The sequence below is a fragment of the Coloeus monedula genome, assembly GCF_965178545.1.
Source record: "Coloeus monedula genome assembly, chromosome: 34".
Taxonomy (NCBI): Eukaryota; Metazoa; Chordata; class Aves; order Passeriformes; family Corvidae; genus Coloeus; species Coloeus monedula.
In genome coordinates, this window is record NC_138814.1 from 276,357 (window position 1) to 296,241 (window position 19,885).

Sequence of the window (19,885 nt, forward strand, 5' to 3'; positions counted from 1 at the left end):
TCCCCCCCCCAGACCTCCCTTTCCACCCCTCTCATCCCAACTCCCGAGCCTTGGGAAACCCCCAAAATCCCTCCTAAAATTCCCAAAAAATTCCCAGAAAATTTTGGGGAACCCCCTGGACCCTCCCCCAAATTTTGGAATCCCTCCAGACCCCTCCCCAAATTTTAGGACCCCCCCAGACCCCTCCCCAAATTTTGGGACCCCCCCCCCCCAGACCTCCCTTTCTACCCCCCTCATCCCAACTCCCGAGCCTTGGGAAACCCCCAAAATCCCTCCTAAAATTCCCAAAAAATTCCCAGAAAATTTTGGGGAACCCCCTGGACCCTCCCCCAAATTTTGGAATCCCTCCAGACCCCTCCCCAAATTTTAGGACCCCCCCAGACCCCTCCCCAAATTTTGGGACCCCCCCCCCAGACCTCCCTTTCTACCCCCCTCATCCCAACTCCCGAGCCTTGGGAAACCCCCAAAATCCCTCCTAAAATTCCCAAAAAATTCCCAGAAAATTTTGGGGAACCCCCTGGACCCTCCCCCAAATTTTGGAATCCCTCCAGACCCCTCCCCAAATTTTAGGACCCCCCCAGACCCCTCCCCAAATTTTGGGACCCCGCCCCCAGACCTCCCTTTCCACCCCTCTCATCCCAACTCCCGAGCCTTGGGAAACCCCCAAAATCCCTCCTAAAATTCCCAAAAAATTCCCAGAAAATTTTGGGGAACCCCCTGGACCCTCCCCCAAATTTTGGAATCCCTCCAGACCCCTCCCCAAATTTTGGGACTCCCCCAGACCCCTCCCCAAATTTTGGGACCCCGCCCCCAGACCTCCCTTTCCACCCCCCTCATCCCAACTCCCGAGCCCTGGGGAGCCCCCAAAATCCCTCCTAAAATTCCCAAAAAATTCCCAGAAAATTTTGGGGAACCCCCTGGACCCTCCCCTAAATTTTGGGACTCCCCCAGACCCCTCCCCAAATTTTAGGACCCCCCCAGACCCCTCCCCAAATTTTGGGACCCCCCCCCCCCAGACCTCCCTTTCCACCCCCCTCATCCCAACTCCCGAGCCCTGGGGAGCCCCCAAAATCCCTCCTAAAATTCCCAAAAAATTCCCAGAAAATTTTGGGGAACCCCCTGAACCCTCCCCCAAATTTTGGAATCCCTCCAGACCCCTCCCCAAATTTTAGGACCCCCCCAGACCCCTCCCCAAATTTTGGGACCCCCCCCCAGACCTCCCTTTCCACCCCTCTCATCCCAACTCCCGAGCCTTGGGAAACCCCCAAAATCCCTCCTAAAATTCCCAAAAAATTCCCAGAAAATTTTGGGGAACCCCCTGGACCCTCCCCCAAATTTTGGAATCCCTCCAGACCCCTCCCCAAATTTTGGGACCCCGCCCCCAGACTTCCCTTTCCACCCTCCCTCATCCCAACTCCCGAGCCCTGGGGAGCCCCCCAAAATCCCACCCAAAAATTGCCCCCCCAAAAAATTCCAAAAAATTCCCCAAAAATTTTGGGGATCCCCCAGACCCCTCCCCTAAATTTTGGGAGCCCCCTCCCCAAATTTTGGGGTCCTCACAGTGGATTTTGTAGTCCTTGTACTGCCTGTCCTCGATGGCCGTCACGTAGAGTGTGGCCCGGTCGGGGAAGATGAGCCCGTCCGGCGTCTGGGGAGGGGAAAACATTTTTTTGGGAGGGGTTTTTGGGGATCCCCAAAATTTCTGGGGGTCTCCAAAATTTGGGGGAGGGTCCAAAGAAGTTCCTGAAATTTTTGGGGAATTTTGGGGGGATTTTGGGGGACTCCCCAGGGCTCGGGAGTTGGGATGAGGGAGGGTGGAAAAGGAGATTTGGGGGGAGAGTCCCAAAATTTTGGGGAGGGGTCTGGGGTCTCCAAAATTTGGGAGGAGGGTCCAGGGGGTTCCCCAAAATTTTCTGGGAATTTTTTGGGAATTTTAGGGGGATTTTGGGGGCTCCCCAGGGCTTGGGAGTTGGGATGAGAGGGGTGAAAAGAGAGGTCTTGCGGGGGAGATCCCAAAATTTGGGGAGGGGTCCCAAAATTTAGAAAGAGGTCTGGGGGGGGGTCCCTAAAATTTGGGGGATGGATCCAGGCATTTCTGGGGTGAATTCCTGGGATTTTGGGTGCATTCTGAGGTGCTCTGGGTGCATTTTGGGGCCACTTTCCCTGCAGAAATGACATTTTTTGAACGCGGACTTGTGAAGGAATAACCAAAAACCGGGGGATTTGGGGGGTTTTGGTTGCCGGGGATTTCTGGGAATACTCCAGGGATTTTTGGGGTGAATTCCTGGGATTTTGGGGCTCTCACCAGCCATTTATCCCGGGCATAGATGACTGTGTTCAGCATGGACTCGTAGAACAGGCAGTAGCCCATCCACTCGCTGATGATGATGTCGACCTTTTCCACCGGCAGCTCCACCTCCTCCACCTTGCCCTTGATGATGGAAACCACTGGAAAAACGGCAAAATCGGGAAAATTCCACACTGGGACAGCACTCGGGGGGGGGGTTGGGGATTTTTTGGGATTTTTTTGGGATTTTTTAAGGGGTTTTGAAGAGGGATTTTGGCGGGAGGGAAGGGAGGGCTGGGGGGGTTGTTTTGGGGGTCTGGGTGGATTTTGGGTGGATTTTGAGGGATTTTGAGGTGCTGGGGGTTGTTCTGGGATGATTTTTTGGGCTTCTGGGTGGATTTGGGGGGGGTCCAGAGGGAATTTTGGGTGATTCAGAGATGATTTTGAGTGTTCTGGGGGTGATTTTGGGGGGTTTGAGGGGGATTTTTCGGGTCCCTCTGGTGATTTTGGGGTGGTTTTGGGGTTTCCTGGGGTGGATTTGGGGGGTCTAGGGATTATTTGTGGGTGATTTTGGGGTGGTTTTGGGGTTTCCTGGGGTTCTGGGAGGGATTTTGGGGAGTCTGGGGGTTATTTGTGGGTGATTTTGGGGTGGTTTTGGAGTTTCCTGGGGTTCTGGGAGGGATTTTGGGGGTGTGGGAGTTATTTTGGGGTGGTTTGGGGATGGGATTTTCGTAGGCCTGGATGGATTTGGGGGGGGGGGTCTGGGAGGAATTTTGGGGTCACTTGGGGCTTATTTGGGGCTCTGGGTGGATTTTGGGGCTCCAGGGGTGATTTTGGGGCTCTCACCTTGGTCCAGTTTGTTGGCCTTGACGATCTTGACGGCGTAGTCGGAGATGCTTGAGCACTCAATCTGTGGGAGGGGGGATTTGGGACCCCCAAAATCCACCCTGGGACCCCCCAAAACCCCCTGGGATCCCCCAAAATCCACCCTGGGACCTCCAAAACCCACCCTGGGACCCCCAAAACCCCCTGGGATCCCCCAAAATCCACCCTGGGACCCCCAAAACCCCCTGGGATCCCCAAAATCCACCCTGGGACCCCCAAAATCCACCCTGGGACCCCCCAAAACCCACCCTGGGACCCCCAAAACCCCCTGGGATCCCCCAAAATCCACCCTGGGACCTCCAAAATCCACCCTGGGACCCCCAAAATCCACCCTGGGACCCCCCAAAACCCCCTGGGATCCCCCAAAATCCACCCTGGGACCTCCGAAACCCACCCTGGGACCCCCCAAAACCCCCTGGGATCCCCCAAAATCCACCCTGGGACCTCCAAAATCCACCCTGGGACCCCCAAAATCCACCCTGGGACCCCCAAAACCCCCTGGGATCCCCAAAATCCACCCTGGGACCCCCAAAACCCCCTGGGACCCCCCAAAATCCACCCTGGGACCCCCCAAAACCCCCTGGGATCCCCCAAAATCCACCCTGGGACCTCCAAAACCCACCCTGGGACCCCCAAAACCCCCTGGGATCCCCAAAATCCACCCTGGGACCCCCCAAAACCCCCTGGGACCCCCAAAATCCACCCTGGGACCTCCAAAATCCACCCTGGGACCTCCAAAATCCACCCTGGGACCCCCAAAACCCCCTGGGATCCCCCAAAACCCCCTGGGACCCCCCAAAACCCCCCCTGGGACCCCCCAAAACCCCCTGGGATCCCCCAAAACCCACCCTGGGACCCCCAAAACCCACCCTGGGATCCCCAAAATCCCCCCTGGGACCCCCCAAAACCTCCTGGGATCCCCAAAACCTCCTGGGATCCCCAAAATCCACCCTGGGACCCCCAAAACCCCCTGGGATCCCCAAAATCCCCCCTGGGACCCCCCAAAACCTCCTGGGATCCCCAAAATCCACCCTGGGACCTCCAAAACCCACCCTGGGATCCCCAAAACCCCCCCTGGGACCCCCCAAAGCCCCCTGGGACCCCCCAAAATCCACCCTGGGACCTCCAAAACCCACCCTGGGACCCCCAAAATCCACCCTGGGACCCCCAAAACCCCCTGGGATCCCCAAAATCCACCCTGAGACCCCCAAAACCCCCTGGGACCCCCCAAAACCCACCGTGAGACCCCCAAAACCTCCTCAGGAGCCCCCAGAACACCCCCAAACCTCCCCTGGAGAAGCTCAAACTTCACCAGAATCCCCCAAATGTCCCTAAAATTTCCCCCAAAACCTCTCCAGGATCCCCTAAATCCCCTCGATCTCCCGCAGGCCACCCCAAAATCCATCTGGGATCTCCCAAAACTCCTCCTGGGAACCCCAGGTCTCTGCCCAACTGCTCCCAAATCCCCCAGATTTCCTCCAGGACCCCCCCCAATTCCTACAAAAAGCCCGAATTACCCCGATGACCCTGCGGGCCCCGGCCTTGGCAGCGAACATGCAGAGGATGCCGGTGCCGCTGCCCACGTCCAGCACCACCTTGTCCTTGAACAGGTGCCGGTTGTGGAACATGGAGTTGCGGTAGGTCAGCGTCCGCACCTCGTCCTTCAGCATCTCCTGGCGGCGGGGAAGCGGCCCAAAATCACCGGGGGGAGCCCCGAAATCATCGCAGGGAAGCCCCAAAATCACCGGGGGGAGCCCCGAAATCATCGCAGGGAAGCGCCCCAAAATCACCGGGGGGAGCCCCGAAATCATCGCAGGGAAGCGGCCCAAAATCACCGGGGGGAGCCCCGAAATCATCGCAGGGAACCCCCAAAATCACCGGGGGGAGCCCCGAAATCATCGCAGGGAAGCGCCCCAAAATCACTGGGGGGAGCCCCGAAATCATCGCAGGGAACCCCCAAAATCACCCCAGGGAAGCGCCCCGAAATCACCCAGGGAGCCCCGAAATCACCCCAGGGAAGCACCCCAAAATCACCCAGGGAGCCCCGAAATCACCCCAGGGAAGCCCCCCCGAAATCACCGGGGGAAGCCCTGAAATCACCCCAGGGAAGCGCCCCAAAATCACCGGGGGGAGCCCCGAAATCATCGCAGGGAAGCGCCCCCGAAATCACCCAGGGAACCCTGAAATCACCCCAGGGAAGCGCCCCAAAATCACCCCAGGGAACCCCAAAATCACCCCAGGGAACCCCCAAAATCATCCAGGGAACCCCAAAATCACCGGGGGAACCCCAAAATCAACCCAGGGAACCCCCCCGAAATCCACCTGGGGAACCCCAAAATCACCCCAGGGAAGCCCCCCCGAAATCACCCAGGGAACCCCAAAATCACCCCAGGGAACCCCCCTGAAATCCACCTGGGGAACCCCAAAATCACCCCAGGGAAGCCCCAAAATAATCCAGGGAACCCCAAAATCACCCCAGGGAACCCCCCGAAATCCACCTGGGGAACCCCAAAATCACCCCAGGGAAGCCCCAAAATCACCCCAGGGAACCACCCCGAAATCACCGGGGGGACCCCCAAAATCACCCCAGGGAACCCCCAAAATCACCGGGGGGAGCCCCGAAATCACCCCAGGGAACCCCAAAATCACCCAGGGAACCCCAAAATCACCCCAGGGAAGCGCCCCAAAATCACCCCAGGGAACCCCAAAATCACCCCAGGGAACCCCCAAAATCACCCCAGGGAACCCCAAAATCACCCAGGGAACCCCAAAATCACCCCAGGAAACCACCCCGAAATCACCCCAGGGAGCCCCAAAATCATCCCAGGGAACCCCCAAAATCACCCCAGGGAAGCGCCCCGAAATCACCGGGGGGAGCCCCAAAATCACCCAGGGAACCCCAAAATCACCCCAGGGAACCCCAAAATCACCCCAGGGAACCACCCCGAAATCACCCCAGGGAACCCCAAAATCACCCCAGGGAACCACCCCAAAATCACCCCAGGGAAGCGCCCCAAAATCACCCCAGGGAACCCCAAAATCACCCCAGGGAACCCCAAAATCACCCAGGGAACCCCCAAAATCACCCCAGGGAACCCCAAAATCACCCAGGGAACCCCAAAATCACCCCAGGGAACCACCCCGAAATCACCCCAGGGAGCCCCAAAATCACCCCAGGGAACCCCAAAATCCACCTGGGGAACCCCAAAATCACCCCAGGGAACCCCCCCAAAATCCACCTGGGGAACCCCAAAATCACCCCAGGGAACCCCAAAATCCACCGGGGGAACCCCAAAATCACCCCAGGGAACCCCCCCAAAATCACTGGGGGAACCCCAAAATCACCCCAGGGAACCCCAAAATCCACCTGGGGAACCCCAAAATCCGCCCGGGATTCCCCAAATCCCCTCAGGACCCCAGCACAGCCCCCCCAGGCTGGATTTTGGGGCCATTTTGGGGTTTTTTGGGTGATTTTGGGGTGCCTTTGGTACCTCATGGATCCCGAAATGGGGGGAGGAGCCGAACCTCTCCCCAAAAAATCCCCCAAAATCCCCCAAACCCCCTCGGAACCCCCCAGGCTGGATTTTGGGGTGATTTTTGGGTGACTTTGAGCTTATTTTGGGCAATTTCGGTACCTCGTGGATGCCACAGTGGGTGTAAAAATCAACCTCCACCCCCAAACCACCCCAAATCCCCTTAAAACCCCCCCAAATCCCCCCCAGGGCAGATCTCGGGGTGATTTTGGGGTATTTTGGGGTGATTTTGGGGTATTTTTGGGGTTTTTGATACCTCGTGGATGCCACAGTGGGTGTAAAAATCAACTCCCCTTCCCAAAACCACCCCAAATCCCCTTAAAACCCCCAAACCCCCCCAGGGCAGATCTCGGGGTGATTTTGGTGTTTTTTGGGGTGATTTTGGGGTATTTTTGGGGTATTCTTGGGTATTTTTGGGGTGATTTTGGGGTATTTTTGGGGTATTCTTGGGTATTTTTGGGGTGATTTTGGGGTTTTTGATACCTCGTGGATGCCACAATGGGTGTAAAAATCAACTCCCCTTCCCAAAACCACCCCAAATCCCCTTAAAACCCCCCCAAATCCCCCCAGGGCAGATCTCGGGGTGATTTTGGTGTTTTTTGGGGTGATTTTGGGGTATTTTTGGTACCTCGTGGATGCCACAGTGGGTGCAAAACTCAACCTCCACCCCAAAACCACCCCAAATCCCCTTAAAACCCCCCCAAACCTCCCTCAAGGACAGATCTCGGGGTGATTTTGGGGTATTTTGGGGCAGTTCGGGGTATTTTTGGGGTGATTTGTGGTATTTTTGGGTATTTTTGGGGTATTCTTGGGTATTTTTGGGGTGATTTTGGGGTATTTTTGGGGTGATTTTGGGGTTTTTGATACCTCGTGGATGCCACAGTGGGTGTAAAAATCAACCTCCACCCCAAATCCCCTTAAACCACCCCCAGGGCAGATCTCAGGGTGATTTTGGGGTATTTTGGGGTGATTTTGGGGCATTTTTGGGGTTTCTGGTACCTCGTGGATGCCACAGTGGGTGTAAAACTCAACTCCCCTTCCCAAAACCACCCCAAATCCCCTAAAACCCCCCCAAATCCCCCCCAGGGCAGATCTCGGGGTGATTTTGGTGTTTTTTGGGGTGATTTTGGGGTATTTTTGGGGTGATTTTGGTACCTTGTGGATGCCACAGTGGGTGCAAAACTCAACCTCCACCCCCAAACCACCCCAAATCCCCTTAAAACCCCCCCAAACCTCCCTCAAGGGCAGATCTCGGGGTGATTTTGGGGTATTTTGGGGCAGTTTGGGGTATTTTTGGGGTGATTTGTGGTATTTTTGGGTATTTTTGGGGTATTCTTGGGTATTTTTGGGGTGATTTTGGGGTTTTTGATACCTCGTGGATGCCACAGTGGGTGTAAAAATCAACTCCCCTTCCCAAAACCACCCCAAATCCCCTTAAAACCCCCCCAAACCTCCCTCAAGGACAGATCTCGGGGTGATTTTGGGGTATTTTGGGGTGATTTGGGGCATTTTGGAGGTTTTTGTACCTCGTGGATGCCACAGTGGGTGTAAAAATCAACTCCCCTTCCCAAAACCACCCCAAATCCCCTTAAAACCCCCCCAAACCTCCCTCAAGGACAGATCTCGGGGTGATTTTGGGGTATTTTGGGGCAGTTTGGGGTATTTTTGGGGTGATTTGTGGTATTTTTGGGTATTTTTGGGGTATTCTTGGGTATTTTTGGGGTGATTTTGGGGTATTTTTGGGGTGATTTTGGGGTTTTTGATACCTCGTGGATGCCACAGTGGGTGTAAAAATCAACCTCCACCCCAAATCCCCTTAAACCACCCCCAGGGCAGATCTCGGGGTGATTTTGGGGTATTTTTGGGGTGATTTGGGGTATTTTTGGGGTTTTTGATACCTCGTGGATGCCACAGTGGGTGTAAAAATCAACTCCCCTTCCCAAAACCACCCCAAATCCCCTTAAACCCCCCCAAATCCCCCCAGGGCAGATCTCGGGGTGATTTTGGTGTTTTTTGGGGTGATTTTGGTGTTTTTTGGGGTGATTTTGGGGTATTTTTGGGGTATTCTTGGGTATTTTTGGGGTGATTTTGGGGTATTTTTGGGGTATTCTTGGGTATTTTTGGGGTGATTTTGGGGTATTTTTGGTACCTCGTGGATGCCACAGTGGGTGCAAAACTCAACCTCCACCCCAAAACCACCCCAAATCCCCTTAAAACCCCCCCAAACCTCCCCCAAGGACAGATCTCAGGGTGATTTTGGGGTATTTTTGGGGTGATTTGGGGTATTTTTGGGGTTTTTGATACCTCGTGGATGCCACAGTGGGTGTAAAAATCAACTCCCCTTCCCAAAACCACCCCAAATCCCCTTAAACCCCCCCAAATCCCCCCAGGGCAGATCTCAGGGTGATTTTGGGGTTTTTTGGGGTGATTTTGGGGTGATTTGGGGCATTTTTGGGGTTTTTGATACCTCGTGGATGCCACAATGGGTGTAAAAATCAACCTCCCCCCCAAAACCACCCCAAATCCCCTTAAACCCCCCCAAATCCCCCCCAGGGCAGATCTCAGGGTGATTTTGGTGTTTTTTGGGGTGATTTTGGGGTATTTTTGGGGTATTCTTGGGTATTTTTGGGGTGATTTTGGGGTATTTTTGGGGTATTCTTGGGTATTTTTGGGGTGATTTTGGGGTTTTTGATACCTCGTGGATGCCACAGTGGGTGTAAAAATCAACTCCCCTTCCCAAAACCACCCCAAATCCCCTTAAACCCCCCCAAATCCCCCCAGGGCAGATCTCGGGGTGATTTTGGTGGTTTTTGGGGTGATTTTGGGGCATTTTGGGGGTTTTTGTACCTCGTGGATGCCACAGTGGGTGTAAAAATCAACTCCCCTTCCCAAAACCACCCCAAATCCCCTTAAACCCCCCCAAATCCCCCCCAGGGCAGATCTCGGGGTGATTTTGGTGTCTTTTGGGGTGATTTTGGGGTATTTTTGGGGTATTCTTGGGTATTTTTGGGGTGATTTTGGGGTTTTTGATACCTCGTGGATGCCACAGTGGGTGTAAAAATCAACTCCCCTTCCCAAAACCACCCCAAATCCCCTTAAAACCCCCCAAATCCCCCCCAGGGCAGATCTCGGGGTGATTTTGGTGTTTTTTGGGGTGATTTTGGGGTATTTTTGGGGTATTCTTGGGTATTTTTGGGGTGATTTTGGGGTATTTTTGGGGTATTCTTGGGTATTTTTGGGGTGATTTTGGGGTTTTTGATACCTCGTGGATGCCACAGTGGGTGTAAAAATCAACTCCCCTTCCCAAAACCACCCCAAATCCCCTAAAACCCCCCCAACCCCCCCCCCCAGGGACGGATCTCGGGGTGATTTTGGGGTTTTTGGGGTGATTTTGGGGCAGTTTGGGGTATTTCTGGTACCTCGTGGATGCCGAAGTGGGCGTAGGAGTCGAAGTAATAATCCTTGGAGGTCATGTCCTCGGCCGAGGGCTTGGCACTGCCCTCCCCGGGCGGGCACGACACCTGCGGGGGGGGCACGGCTTGGGGGGGCCCCTGGGACCCCCCCCCAGATCCTTCAGATCCCCAAAATCCCCCAAATTCCCCCCCCCCCCACTCAAAAATAGCCACAAACCCCGGAATTCCTGCGAAAATCCCATAAAAATGCCTTAAAATCCCGTAAAAATGCCTTAAAAATCTCACAAAAATCCCTTAAAAATCCCATAAAAATCTCACAAAAATCCCTTAAAAATCCCATAAAAATCTCACAAAAATCCCTTAAAAATCCCATAAAAATCTCACAAAAATCGCTAAAAAATCCCATAAAAATCTCACAAAAATCCCTTAAAAATCCCACAAAAATACCGTAAAAATCCCACCAAAAAATTCCATAAAAATCCCTTAAAAATCCCTAAGTATCCCATAAAAATCCCCCCAAAATCCCTTAAAAATCCCTAAATATCCCATAAAAATCCCCCCAAAAATCACATAAAAATTCCATTAAAATCCCATAAAAATCCCTAAAAATCCCATAAAAGCCCCTTAAAAATTCCATAAAAATCCCAAAAAATCCCATTAAGATCCCACAAAAATCCCTCAAAAACCCCTAAAAATCCCACCAAAATCCCCCAAAAGATCCTTTAAAAATCCCATAAAAATCCCTTAAAAATCCCACAAAAATCCTTTAAGAATCCCTTAAAAATCCCCTAAAAATCCCACAGGAATCCTCTAAAAACCCCTCAAAAATCCCTTAAAAATCCCTAAAAGTTCCACAAAAATCCCCAAAAAATCCCCAAAAAATCCCATTATTCCCAACGTTGAAAAGGGTTTTTGGGGGGGCACAAAGTGGGGGGACCCCCCCCAAATCCCAGAGATCCCGAAAATCCCCGAAAAACCTGGAATTCCTGCAAAAACCCCACCAAAATCCCCGAAATTCCCCCCAAAATCCCATTACTTGGAAGGGTTTTGGGGTCCTGGGGGGGGCACAAAGTGGGGACCCCCCCCCAAAATCCCGGACAGCCCAAAAATTCCTGAAGACCCCGAAAATTCCCATTTTTTTCTGGCATGAATTGAATTTTTGGGGGGGATTTTGGGGTCCTGGGGGGACCCTAAGTGGGGAAATTCCCCCAAAAATTTGGGGAGCCCCCAAAATTCCCATTTTTGACTGTGCTTGGGGCCATTTTGGGGCTGGTTTTTGGGGGAATTTTCTGGGATTTTGGCTTTTTTAAAGGATTTTGGGGTTTTTTTTTTTTGAGATTTTGTGGGGTTTTTTCAGGATTTTGGGGTTTTTTTCCCAGAATTTTGGGATTTTTAGGGATTTTTTGGGATTTTGGTGCTGTTTGACCTCAGCTCCCCTCTCTGTCCTCCCTCAGGGCCGTTCTGGGACTTTTTTTGGGTTATTTTCCTGGGATTTGAGGGATTTTAGGGCAGTTTTCATTTTTTTCCCCCAGGGTTTTTGGCGTTTTTCCTGGGATTTTGTTGATTCTGGGGATTTGGGGGGGATTTTGGGAGGGTTTGACCTCAGACTCCCCTTCAAGCACCCCCAAAATCCTCCCTGAACCCCCAAATCCCTTCCCTGGCTGCACCTGGGACCATTTTGGGGCTGATTTTTGGGGGATTTTGGGAGGTTTTATCCACAATTTTGGGAGTTTTGGTTTGGTTTCTTTTTGGGATTTGGGGTTTTTTTGGGACTTTGGGGGGGGATTTCAACCTCAATCACCCCCCAAAGCCCCTCCCTGGCTGCCCTCAGGGCTGGATTTTTGGGGGCATTTTCTGGGAATTTCGCTTTTTCCCCCCGGAATTTCGGGGTTTTTCCCGGAATTCGGGATTTTTGGGGCTCGGGGGTGGATTTTGGGGGGGTTTAGCAGGATATTTACATCTTCCCGTGGCGGCTGCAGGCTCATCCCGTTAGCCAGGGTGGCTACAAAATTCTGGGGAAAGAGGAAGGCACAGACGTCACCCCGGGGGACCCCAAAATGGGGCTGGGGGACCCTAAATGGGGTTGGGGGTCCCCAAAATGGGGCTGAGGGACCCTAAAATGGGGCTAAGGGATCCTAAATGGGGCTGAGGGACCCCAAAATGGGGCTGGGGGACCCCAAAATGGGGCTGAGGGACCCCAAAATGGGGTTGGGGGACCCTAAATGGGGCTGGCAGACCCCAAAATGGGGCTGGGGGACCCTAAATGGGGCTGAGGGACCCTAAAATGGGGTTGGGGCATCCTAAATGGAGCTGGGGGACCCCAAAATGGGGTTGGGGGACCCTAAATGGGGCTGAGGGACCCCAAAATGGGGCTGAGGGACCCTAAATGGGGCTGAGGGACCCCAAAATGGGGCTGGGGGACCCCAAAATTGGGTTGGGGGACCCCAAAATGGGGCTGAGGGACCCTAAAATGGGGCTGAGGGATCCTAAATGGGGCTGAGGGACCCCAAAATGGGGCTGGGGGACCCCAAAATGGGGCTGAGGGACCCCAAAATGGGGTTGGGGGTCCCTAAAATGGGGCTGGGGGACCCTAAATGGGGCTGAGGGACCCTAAATGGGGCTGAGGGACCCCAAAATGGGGCTGGGGGATCCCAAAATGGGGCTGGGGGATCCTAAATGGGGCTGGCAGACCCCAAAATGGGGCTGGGGGACCCTAAATGGGGTTGGGGGACCCCAAAATGGGGCTGAGGGACCCTAAAATGGGGCTGAGGGACCCTAAAATGGGGCTGAGGGACCCCAAAATGGGGCTGGGGGACCCCAAAATGGGGCTGAGGGACCCCAAAATGGGACTGGGGGACCCCAAAATGGGACTGGGGGACCCCAAAATGGGGCTGGGGGACCCCAAAATGGGGTTGGGGGACCCTAAATGGGGCTGAGGGACCCCAAAATGGGGCTGAGGGACCCCAAAATGGGGCTGAGGGACCCTAAAATGGGGTTGGGGGTCCCCAAAATGGGGCTGGGGGACCCCAAAATGGGGCTGGGGGACCCCAAAATGGGGTTGGGGGACCCTAAATGGGGCTGAGGGACCCCAAAATGGGGCTGAGGGACCCCAAAATGGGGCTGAGGGACCCTAAAATGGGGTTGGGGGTCCCCAAAATGGGGCTGAGGGATCCTAAATGAGGCTGGGGGTCCCCAAAATGGGGCTGGGGGACCCCAAAATGGGGTTGGGGGACCCTAAATGGGGCTGGGGGACCCCAAAATGGGACTGGGGTCCCCAAAATGGGACTGGGGGACCCCGAAATGGGGCTGGGGGACCCCGAAATGGGGCTGGGGGAGCTGGGAGAGGTTTGGGGGGGTCACGGCCCCAAATTTGGGGGGGGCTTTGAGGATCTGGGGGGTCCCAGACCCCACATTTGGGGGTCCCTGAGGATTTTGGAGGGCTCAGGACCTAAATTTGGGGTGACAGGGGAGGTTTAGGGGGCTCAGGACCCCAATTTCAGGGGATCAGAAGGGATTTAGGGGGGTCAAGACCCCAAATTTGGGCGGCTTGGGGGGGACTCTGAGGATTTTGGGGGGCTCAAGACCTGAATTGGGGGCGCTGGGGGGGTTTTGGAGTCTCAGGTCCCCAATTTTGGGGGTCTCCGATGATTTTGGGGGGCCAAGATCCCAGATTTGGGGGGGCTTTAAGGGTTTGAGGGGCTCAGGACCCCGATTTGGGGGGTTCAGGATCCCAAATCTGGGGGGTCAGCACCAAAATTTGGGGTGCCTTTGAGGATTTGGGGGTCTCAAGTCCCAAATTTTGGGGGGTCCCTGTGAATTTCGGGGGTCCTAGACCTCAAATTTTGGGGGTCTCCGAGGATTTGGGGGTCCCAGACCCCAAAGTTTTGGGTCTCCGAGGATTTTGGGGGGTCCAGCAGCTCCTGTGTGCCCTCCTCAGTCACGACACCCCCCCCCTATCGCGACAGGCCCCGCCCCTATCGCACCCTCCCCCCAATTCGGGATTTTTGCGGGGGGGTCCGGACCCTCCACGTGACTCCGGAGCCACGTGGGCCCCGAAAAAGCCCCCCCAGGACGCCCCCAGACCCAAAAAAGCGCCCCCAGATCCCAAAAAGACCCCTGGGACCCCCCTATCCCCCAACCCCCCTCCCCCCCCAGGACGCCCCCAGACTCATTAAAGTTCCCCCAGACCCATCAAGGATCCTCAGGACCCTCCCCAAAACCTCACTAAAATCCCCCCCCCGACCTCATTAAACGCCCCCAGACCCCATTAAAGCCCCCCCAGACCCCATTAAAGCCCCCCCAGACCCCATTAAAGCCCCCCCAGACCCCTCAGGCTCCACTAAACTCCCCTCCAGTCCCCTCAGGGACCCCCCCAAAACCTCCCTAAACCCCCCAAAACCTCACTAAAACCCCCTCAGAGCCCCCCCAAACCTCACGAAACCGCCCCAAACCTCATTAAAACCCCCCCAGAGCCCCCAAATCCCGCCCGGCCCCCTCAGCGCCCTCAGCGCCCTCAGCGGCCCCTCAGCGACGCCCCCCCGTCCTCCCTGAGGGGCCCTCAGAGCCCCCCCTGCTCCCGCCAAGCCGCTTTTAACCCCATTTCCCGCCGCTTCGCGCCCGTTTTCCCCTCAGGCCAGCCGGGTTTTTGCCCGATTTCGCCCGTTTTCCCCTCATTTTCGCCCCTTCTCGCGGGGCCCCGCTCACCTCCATGATACAATTGGCCGCCTCCGCCATCTTGTGAGCGCGAGGAACGGCCCCCGCCCCCCCACTCCATTTATACCGGGGGCGGGGCCGGCGCGCGCCCCCCGCGCCCTTCCATTGGCCGCCGGTTTCCGGTCGCCGCCTTCTCATTAGCGGGCGCAGACGTCCATCAACCCGAAACCCCACCCCCACCATTAATTGGCTGGGACGACTGTCAATCAATAGCGGAAACGAAGCCACTCCCACAAGGCGGGCGCAACCCGATTCCTCGCGCTCTCATTGGTCGGAAGCCGCGTCAATCACCGAATCCACCCCCCCCCTCGCACGGCGCCGCCTAGCGGCTGCCCAGTCCATCCCAAATTCCCCCAAATCATCCCCAAAAAAATCCCCAAAATTCCAAACAAATCCCCCCAAAATCAACACAACGTCACCAAAAATCTGCTCTTTATTAAATCCTCCGTACAAAAACACCCCAAGCTGGGGCGGGCGATGAAAATAGTCCCAAAACTCCCCAAATTTTGGGGGGTTTTGAGGCCATTTTGGGGGGTTTTGGGGCCATTTTGGGGGGTTTTGGGGCCATTTTTGGGGGCCGTCGTCACCACTCGGGGTCCCCGAAGCGCTGCAGGAGCTGCTGCTGGGCCTCCAGGTCCTTCTGCACCTTGCGGCGCATGTAGAAGATGGGGCAGTCGCGGCTGGGGGGGAATTTGGGGACGTTTGGGGACATTTTGGGGACATTTGGAGACATTTTGGGGACATCGGGGGGGGGGGGGCAGAGGGGTCCCGGGTGAGGTGGCACTGGGGGGGGTTTGGGGGTGACCCACGGGTGACACTGGGGGTGACATTGGGGTGACAGAGGTGACCCCCAGGTAACCCCAGGTGACCCCAGGGTGACCCATGGGTGACCCCAGGTGCCCCCAGGTGACCCCCAGGGTGACACAGGTGACCCCAGGTGCCCCCCCAGGTACCCCCAGCTGCACCCAGGTGACCCCAGGTGCCCCATGGGTGACCCCAGCTGCCCCCAGGTGCCCCCCATGTGCCCCCAAGTGCCCCCCAGGTACCCCCAGGTGTCCCCAGGTGCCCCCCAGGTACCCCCAGGTAACCCATGGGTGCCCCCAGGTGCCCCCAGGTGTCCCCAGCTGCCCCCCAGGTGCCCCCCAGCTGCCCCCAGGTGACCCCCAGGTAACCCCAGGTAACCCATGGGTGACCCCAGGTACCCCCAAGTGCCCCCAAGTGCCCCCCAGGTACCCCCAGGTGCCCCCCAGCTGCCCCCCATGTGCCCCCCAGCTGCCCCCCAGGTACCCCCAGGTACCCCCAAGTGCCCCCCAGGTGCCCCCCAGGTGCCCCCAGGTGCCCCCAGGTACCCCCAAGTGCCCCCAGGTGCCCCCCAGGTACCCCCAGGTACCCCCAAGTGCCCCCCAGCTGCCCCCAGGTACCCCCAGGTGCCCCCAGGTGCCCCCAGGTACCCCCAGGTGCCCCCCAGGTGCCCCCATGTGCCCCCCAGGTGCCCCCAGGTGCCCCCCAGGTGCCCCCAAGTGCCCCCCAGGTACCCCCAGGTACCCCCAGGTACCCCCAGGTGCCCCCAGGTGCCCCCAGGTACCCCCAGGTGCCCCCCAGGTGCCCCCATGTGCCCCCCAGGTGCCCCCAAGTGCCCCCCATGTGCCCCCCAGGTGCCCCCAAGTGCCCCCCAGCTGCCCCCAGGTGCCCCCAGGTACCCCCAGGTGCCCCCCAGGTGCCCCCATGTGCCCCCCAGGTGCCCCCAGGTGCCCCCCAGGTGCCCCCATGTGCCCCCCAGGTGCCCCCAAGTGCCCCCCAGGTACCCCCAGGTACCCCCAGGTGCCCCCGGCGCCGCACCTGGAGCAGAGCACGTCCTGCAGCAGCGAGCCCTGGCACCGCTGGCACTGGCTCCAGAGGCGCGAGAAGCTGCGCTCCAGGGACCACAGCTGCGACACCTGCGGGCACCCACAGCCCCGAAAACACATCAGGGACCCCAAAACATGCTGAACGCACCCATCGGGGACCCAAAATCCTGAATGCACCCATCGGGGACCCAAAATCCTGAATGCACCCATCGGGGACCCCAAAATGCTGAATGAACCCATTGGGGACCCAAAATGCTGAACGCACCCATCGGGGACCCAAAATCCTGAATGCACCCATTGGGGACCCAAAAAATGCTGAACGCACCCATCGGGGACCCCAAATGCTGAATGCACCCATTGGGGACCCAAAAAATGCTGAACGCACCCATTGGGGACCCAAAATGCTGAATGCACCCATTGGGGACCCAAAATGCTGAATGCACCCATTGGGGACCCAAAAATGCTGAACGCACCCATTGGGGAGCCCAAAATTCTGAATGCACCCATTGGGGACCCAAAATGCTGAATGCACCCATTGGGGACCCAAAATCCTGAATGAACCCATTGGGGACCCAAAAAATGCTGAATGCACCCATTGGGGACCCCAAAATGCTGAATGCACCCATCGGGGACCCCAAAATGCTGAATGCACCCATTGGGGACCCAAAATGCTGAACGCACCCATCGGGGACCCAAAATCCTGAATGCACCCATTGGGGACCCAAAATGCTGAACGCACCCATCGGGGACCCCAAAATCCTGAATGCACCCATTGGGGACCCAAAATGCTGAATGCACCCATTGGGGAGCCCAAAATTCTGAATGCACCCATTGGGGACCCCAAAATGCTGAACGCACCCATTGGGGACCCCAAAATCCTGAATGCACCCATTGGGGACCCCAAATGCTGAATGCACCCATTGGGGACCCAAAATGCTGAATGCACCCATTGGGGGCCCAAAATGCTGAACGCACCCATTGGGGACCCCAAAATTCTGAATGAACCCATTGGGGACCCAAAAAATGCTGAACGCACCCATTGGGGACCCAAAATGCTGAATGAACCCATTGGGGACCCAAAATGCTGAATGAACCCATTGGGGACCCAAAATGCTGAATGCACCCATTGGGGACCCAAAAAAACCCAAAACCCCGGATTCGGGACCCAAAAAACCCCCAAAACCCCGGATTCGGGACCCAAAAAACCCCCAAAACCCCGGATTCGGGACCCAAAAAACCCCCAAAACCCAATTCAGGATCCCAAAACATCCTGAACACACGGATTTGGGATCCCAAAAACCCCAAACACCCTGGATTCGGGACCAAAAAAACCCCAAACACCCCAGATTCGGGACCCAAAATCCCAAACACCCGGATTTGGGATCCAAAAATCCCAAACACCAGAGATTTGGGACCCAAAAAACCCCCAAACCCCCAGATTCGGGATCCCAAAACCCCAAACCCCCCAGATTTGGGACCCAAAAAACCCCAAAACCCCCAAATTTGGGACCCAAAAAACCCCCAAACCCCCAAATTTGGGACCCAAAAAACCCCCAAACCCCCAAATTTGGGACCCAAAACCCCCCAAACCCCCCAAATTTGGGACCCAAAAAACCCCCAAAACCCCCAAATTTGGGACCCAAAAAACCCCCAAACCCCCAAATTTGGGACCCAAAAAACCCCAAAACCCCCAAATTTGGGACCCAAAAACCCCCAAACACCCCCAAATTTGGGACCCAAAAAACCCCAAAACCCCCAAATTTGGGACCCAAAAAACTCCCAAACCCCCAGATTCGGGACCCAAAATCCCAAACCCCCCAGATTTGGGACCCAAAAAACCCCAAAACCCCCAAATTTGAGACCCAAAAAACCCCAAAACCCCAGATTCGGGACCCAAAATCCCAAATACCCCAGATTTGGGATCCTAAAAACCCCAAAACCCCCAAATTTGGGACCCAAAAAACCCCAAACACCCCCAAATTTGGGACCCAAAAACCCCCAAACACCCCCAAATTTGGGACCCAAAAACCCCCAAAACCCCCAAATTTGGGACCCAAAAAACCCCCAAACCCCCCAAATTTGGGACCCAAAAAACCCCCAAAACCCCCAAATTTGGGACCCAAAACCCCCAGATTCGGGACCCAAAATCCCAAACACCCCAGATTTGGGATCCAAAAACCCCAAACACCCAGATTTGGGACCCAAAAAACCCCAAAACCCCCAAATTTGGGACCCAAAAAACCCCAAACACCCCCAAATTTGGGACCCAAAAACCCCCAAAACCCCCAAATTTGGGACCCAAAAAACCCCCAAACCCCCCAAATTTGGGACCCAAAACCCCCCAAAACCCCCAAATTTGGGACCCAAAAAACCCCAAAACCCCCAAATTTGGGACCCAAAAACCCCAAAACCCCCAGATTTGGGATCCAAAAAACCCCCAAACACCCCCAAATTTGGGACCCAAAAAACCCCAAAACCCCAGATTCGGGACCCAAAATCCCAAATACCCCAGATTTGGGATCCTAAAAACCCCAAAACCCCCAAATTTGGGACCCAAAAAACCCCAAAACCCCCAAATTTGGGACCCAAAACCCCCCAAACACCCCCAAATTTGGGACCCAAAAAACCCCAAAACCCCCAAATTTGGGACCCAAAAAACTCCCAAACCCCCAGATTCGGGACCCAAAATCCCAAATACCCCAGATTTGGGACCCAAAAAACCCCAAACACCCCAGATTTGGGACCCAAAAAACCCCCAAAACCCCCAAATTTGGGACCCAAAAAACCCAAAACACCCCAGATTTGGGACCCAAAAAACCCCAAACACCCCAGATTTGGGATCCAAAAAACCCCCAAAACCCCCAAATTTGGGACCCAAAAAACCCCCAAACACCCCCAAATTTGGGACCCAAAAAACCCCCAAACCCCCAAATTTGGGACCCAAAAAACCCCCAAAACCCCCAAATTTGGGACCCAAAACCCCCAGATTTGGGACCCAAAATCCAAAACACCCCAGATTTGGGATCCAAAAACCCCAAACACCCAGATTTGGGACCCAAAAAACCCCCAAAACCCCCAAATTTGGGAGCCAAAAAACCCCAAACACCCGGATTTGGGACCCAAAAAACCCCAAAACCCCCAAATTTGGGACCCAAAAAACCCCAAACACCCCCAAATTTGGGAGCCCCCACCCCCAATTGCGCCCCC

The 19,885-nt window shown here is 55.7% G+C and overlaps 2 protein-coding genes across 5 annotated transcripts in view; both read right to left on the reverse strand.

The window, feature by feature from the left end:
• The window catches only part of PRMT1 (protein arginine methyltransferase 1), a gene marked incomplete at its 5' end in the record, with an annotated part of 33,030 nt that extends 18,173 nt beyond the window's left edge, over positions 1 to 14,857 (reverse strand). Inside the window, 7 exons of one of the 4 annotated variants that reach the window (XM_082299817.1) lie at positions 1,561 to 1,648; positions 2,306 to 2,448; positions 3,134 to 3,197; positions 4,690 to 4,845; positions 10,125 to 10,226; positions 12,077 to 12,130; positions 14,823 to 14,852. In XM_082299817.1, coding sequence (XP_082155943.1) covers positions 1,561 to 1,648; positions 2,306 to 2,448; positions 3,134 to 3,197; positions 4,690 to 4,845; positions 10,125 to 10,226; positions 12,077 to 12,130; positions 14,823 to 14,852 — 637 coding nt within the window. Of the gene's footprint in view, positions 1 to 1,560; positions 1,649 to 2,305; positions 2,449 to 3,133; positions 3,198 to 4,689; positions 4,846 to 10,124; positions 10,257 to 12,076; positions 12,131 to 14,822 lie in introns of all 4 variants that reach the window. The other 3 variants (XM_082299816.1, XM_082299819.1, XM_082299818.1) reach the window with 3 other exon arrangements.
• A 517-nt stretch (positions 14,858 to 15,374) lies between these two features.
• Positions 15,375 to 19,885, reverse strand: part of POLD1 (DNA polymerase delta 1, catalytic subunit) — an 80,082-nt gene continuing 75,571 nt past the window's right edge. The window contains exons 25-26 of the mRNA XM_082299772.1: positions 16,671 to 16,768; positions 15,375 to 15,511 (exon numbers count right to left, since the gene is read on the reverse strand). Of these exons, the coding sequence (XP_082155898.1) occupies positions 15,415 to 15,511; positions 16,671 to 16,768 (195 nt within the window). The 3' untranslated portion in view covers positions 15,375 to 15,414. The remainder of the gene's footprint in view (positions 15,512 to 16,670; positions 16,769 to 19,885) is intronic.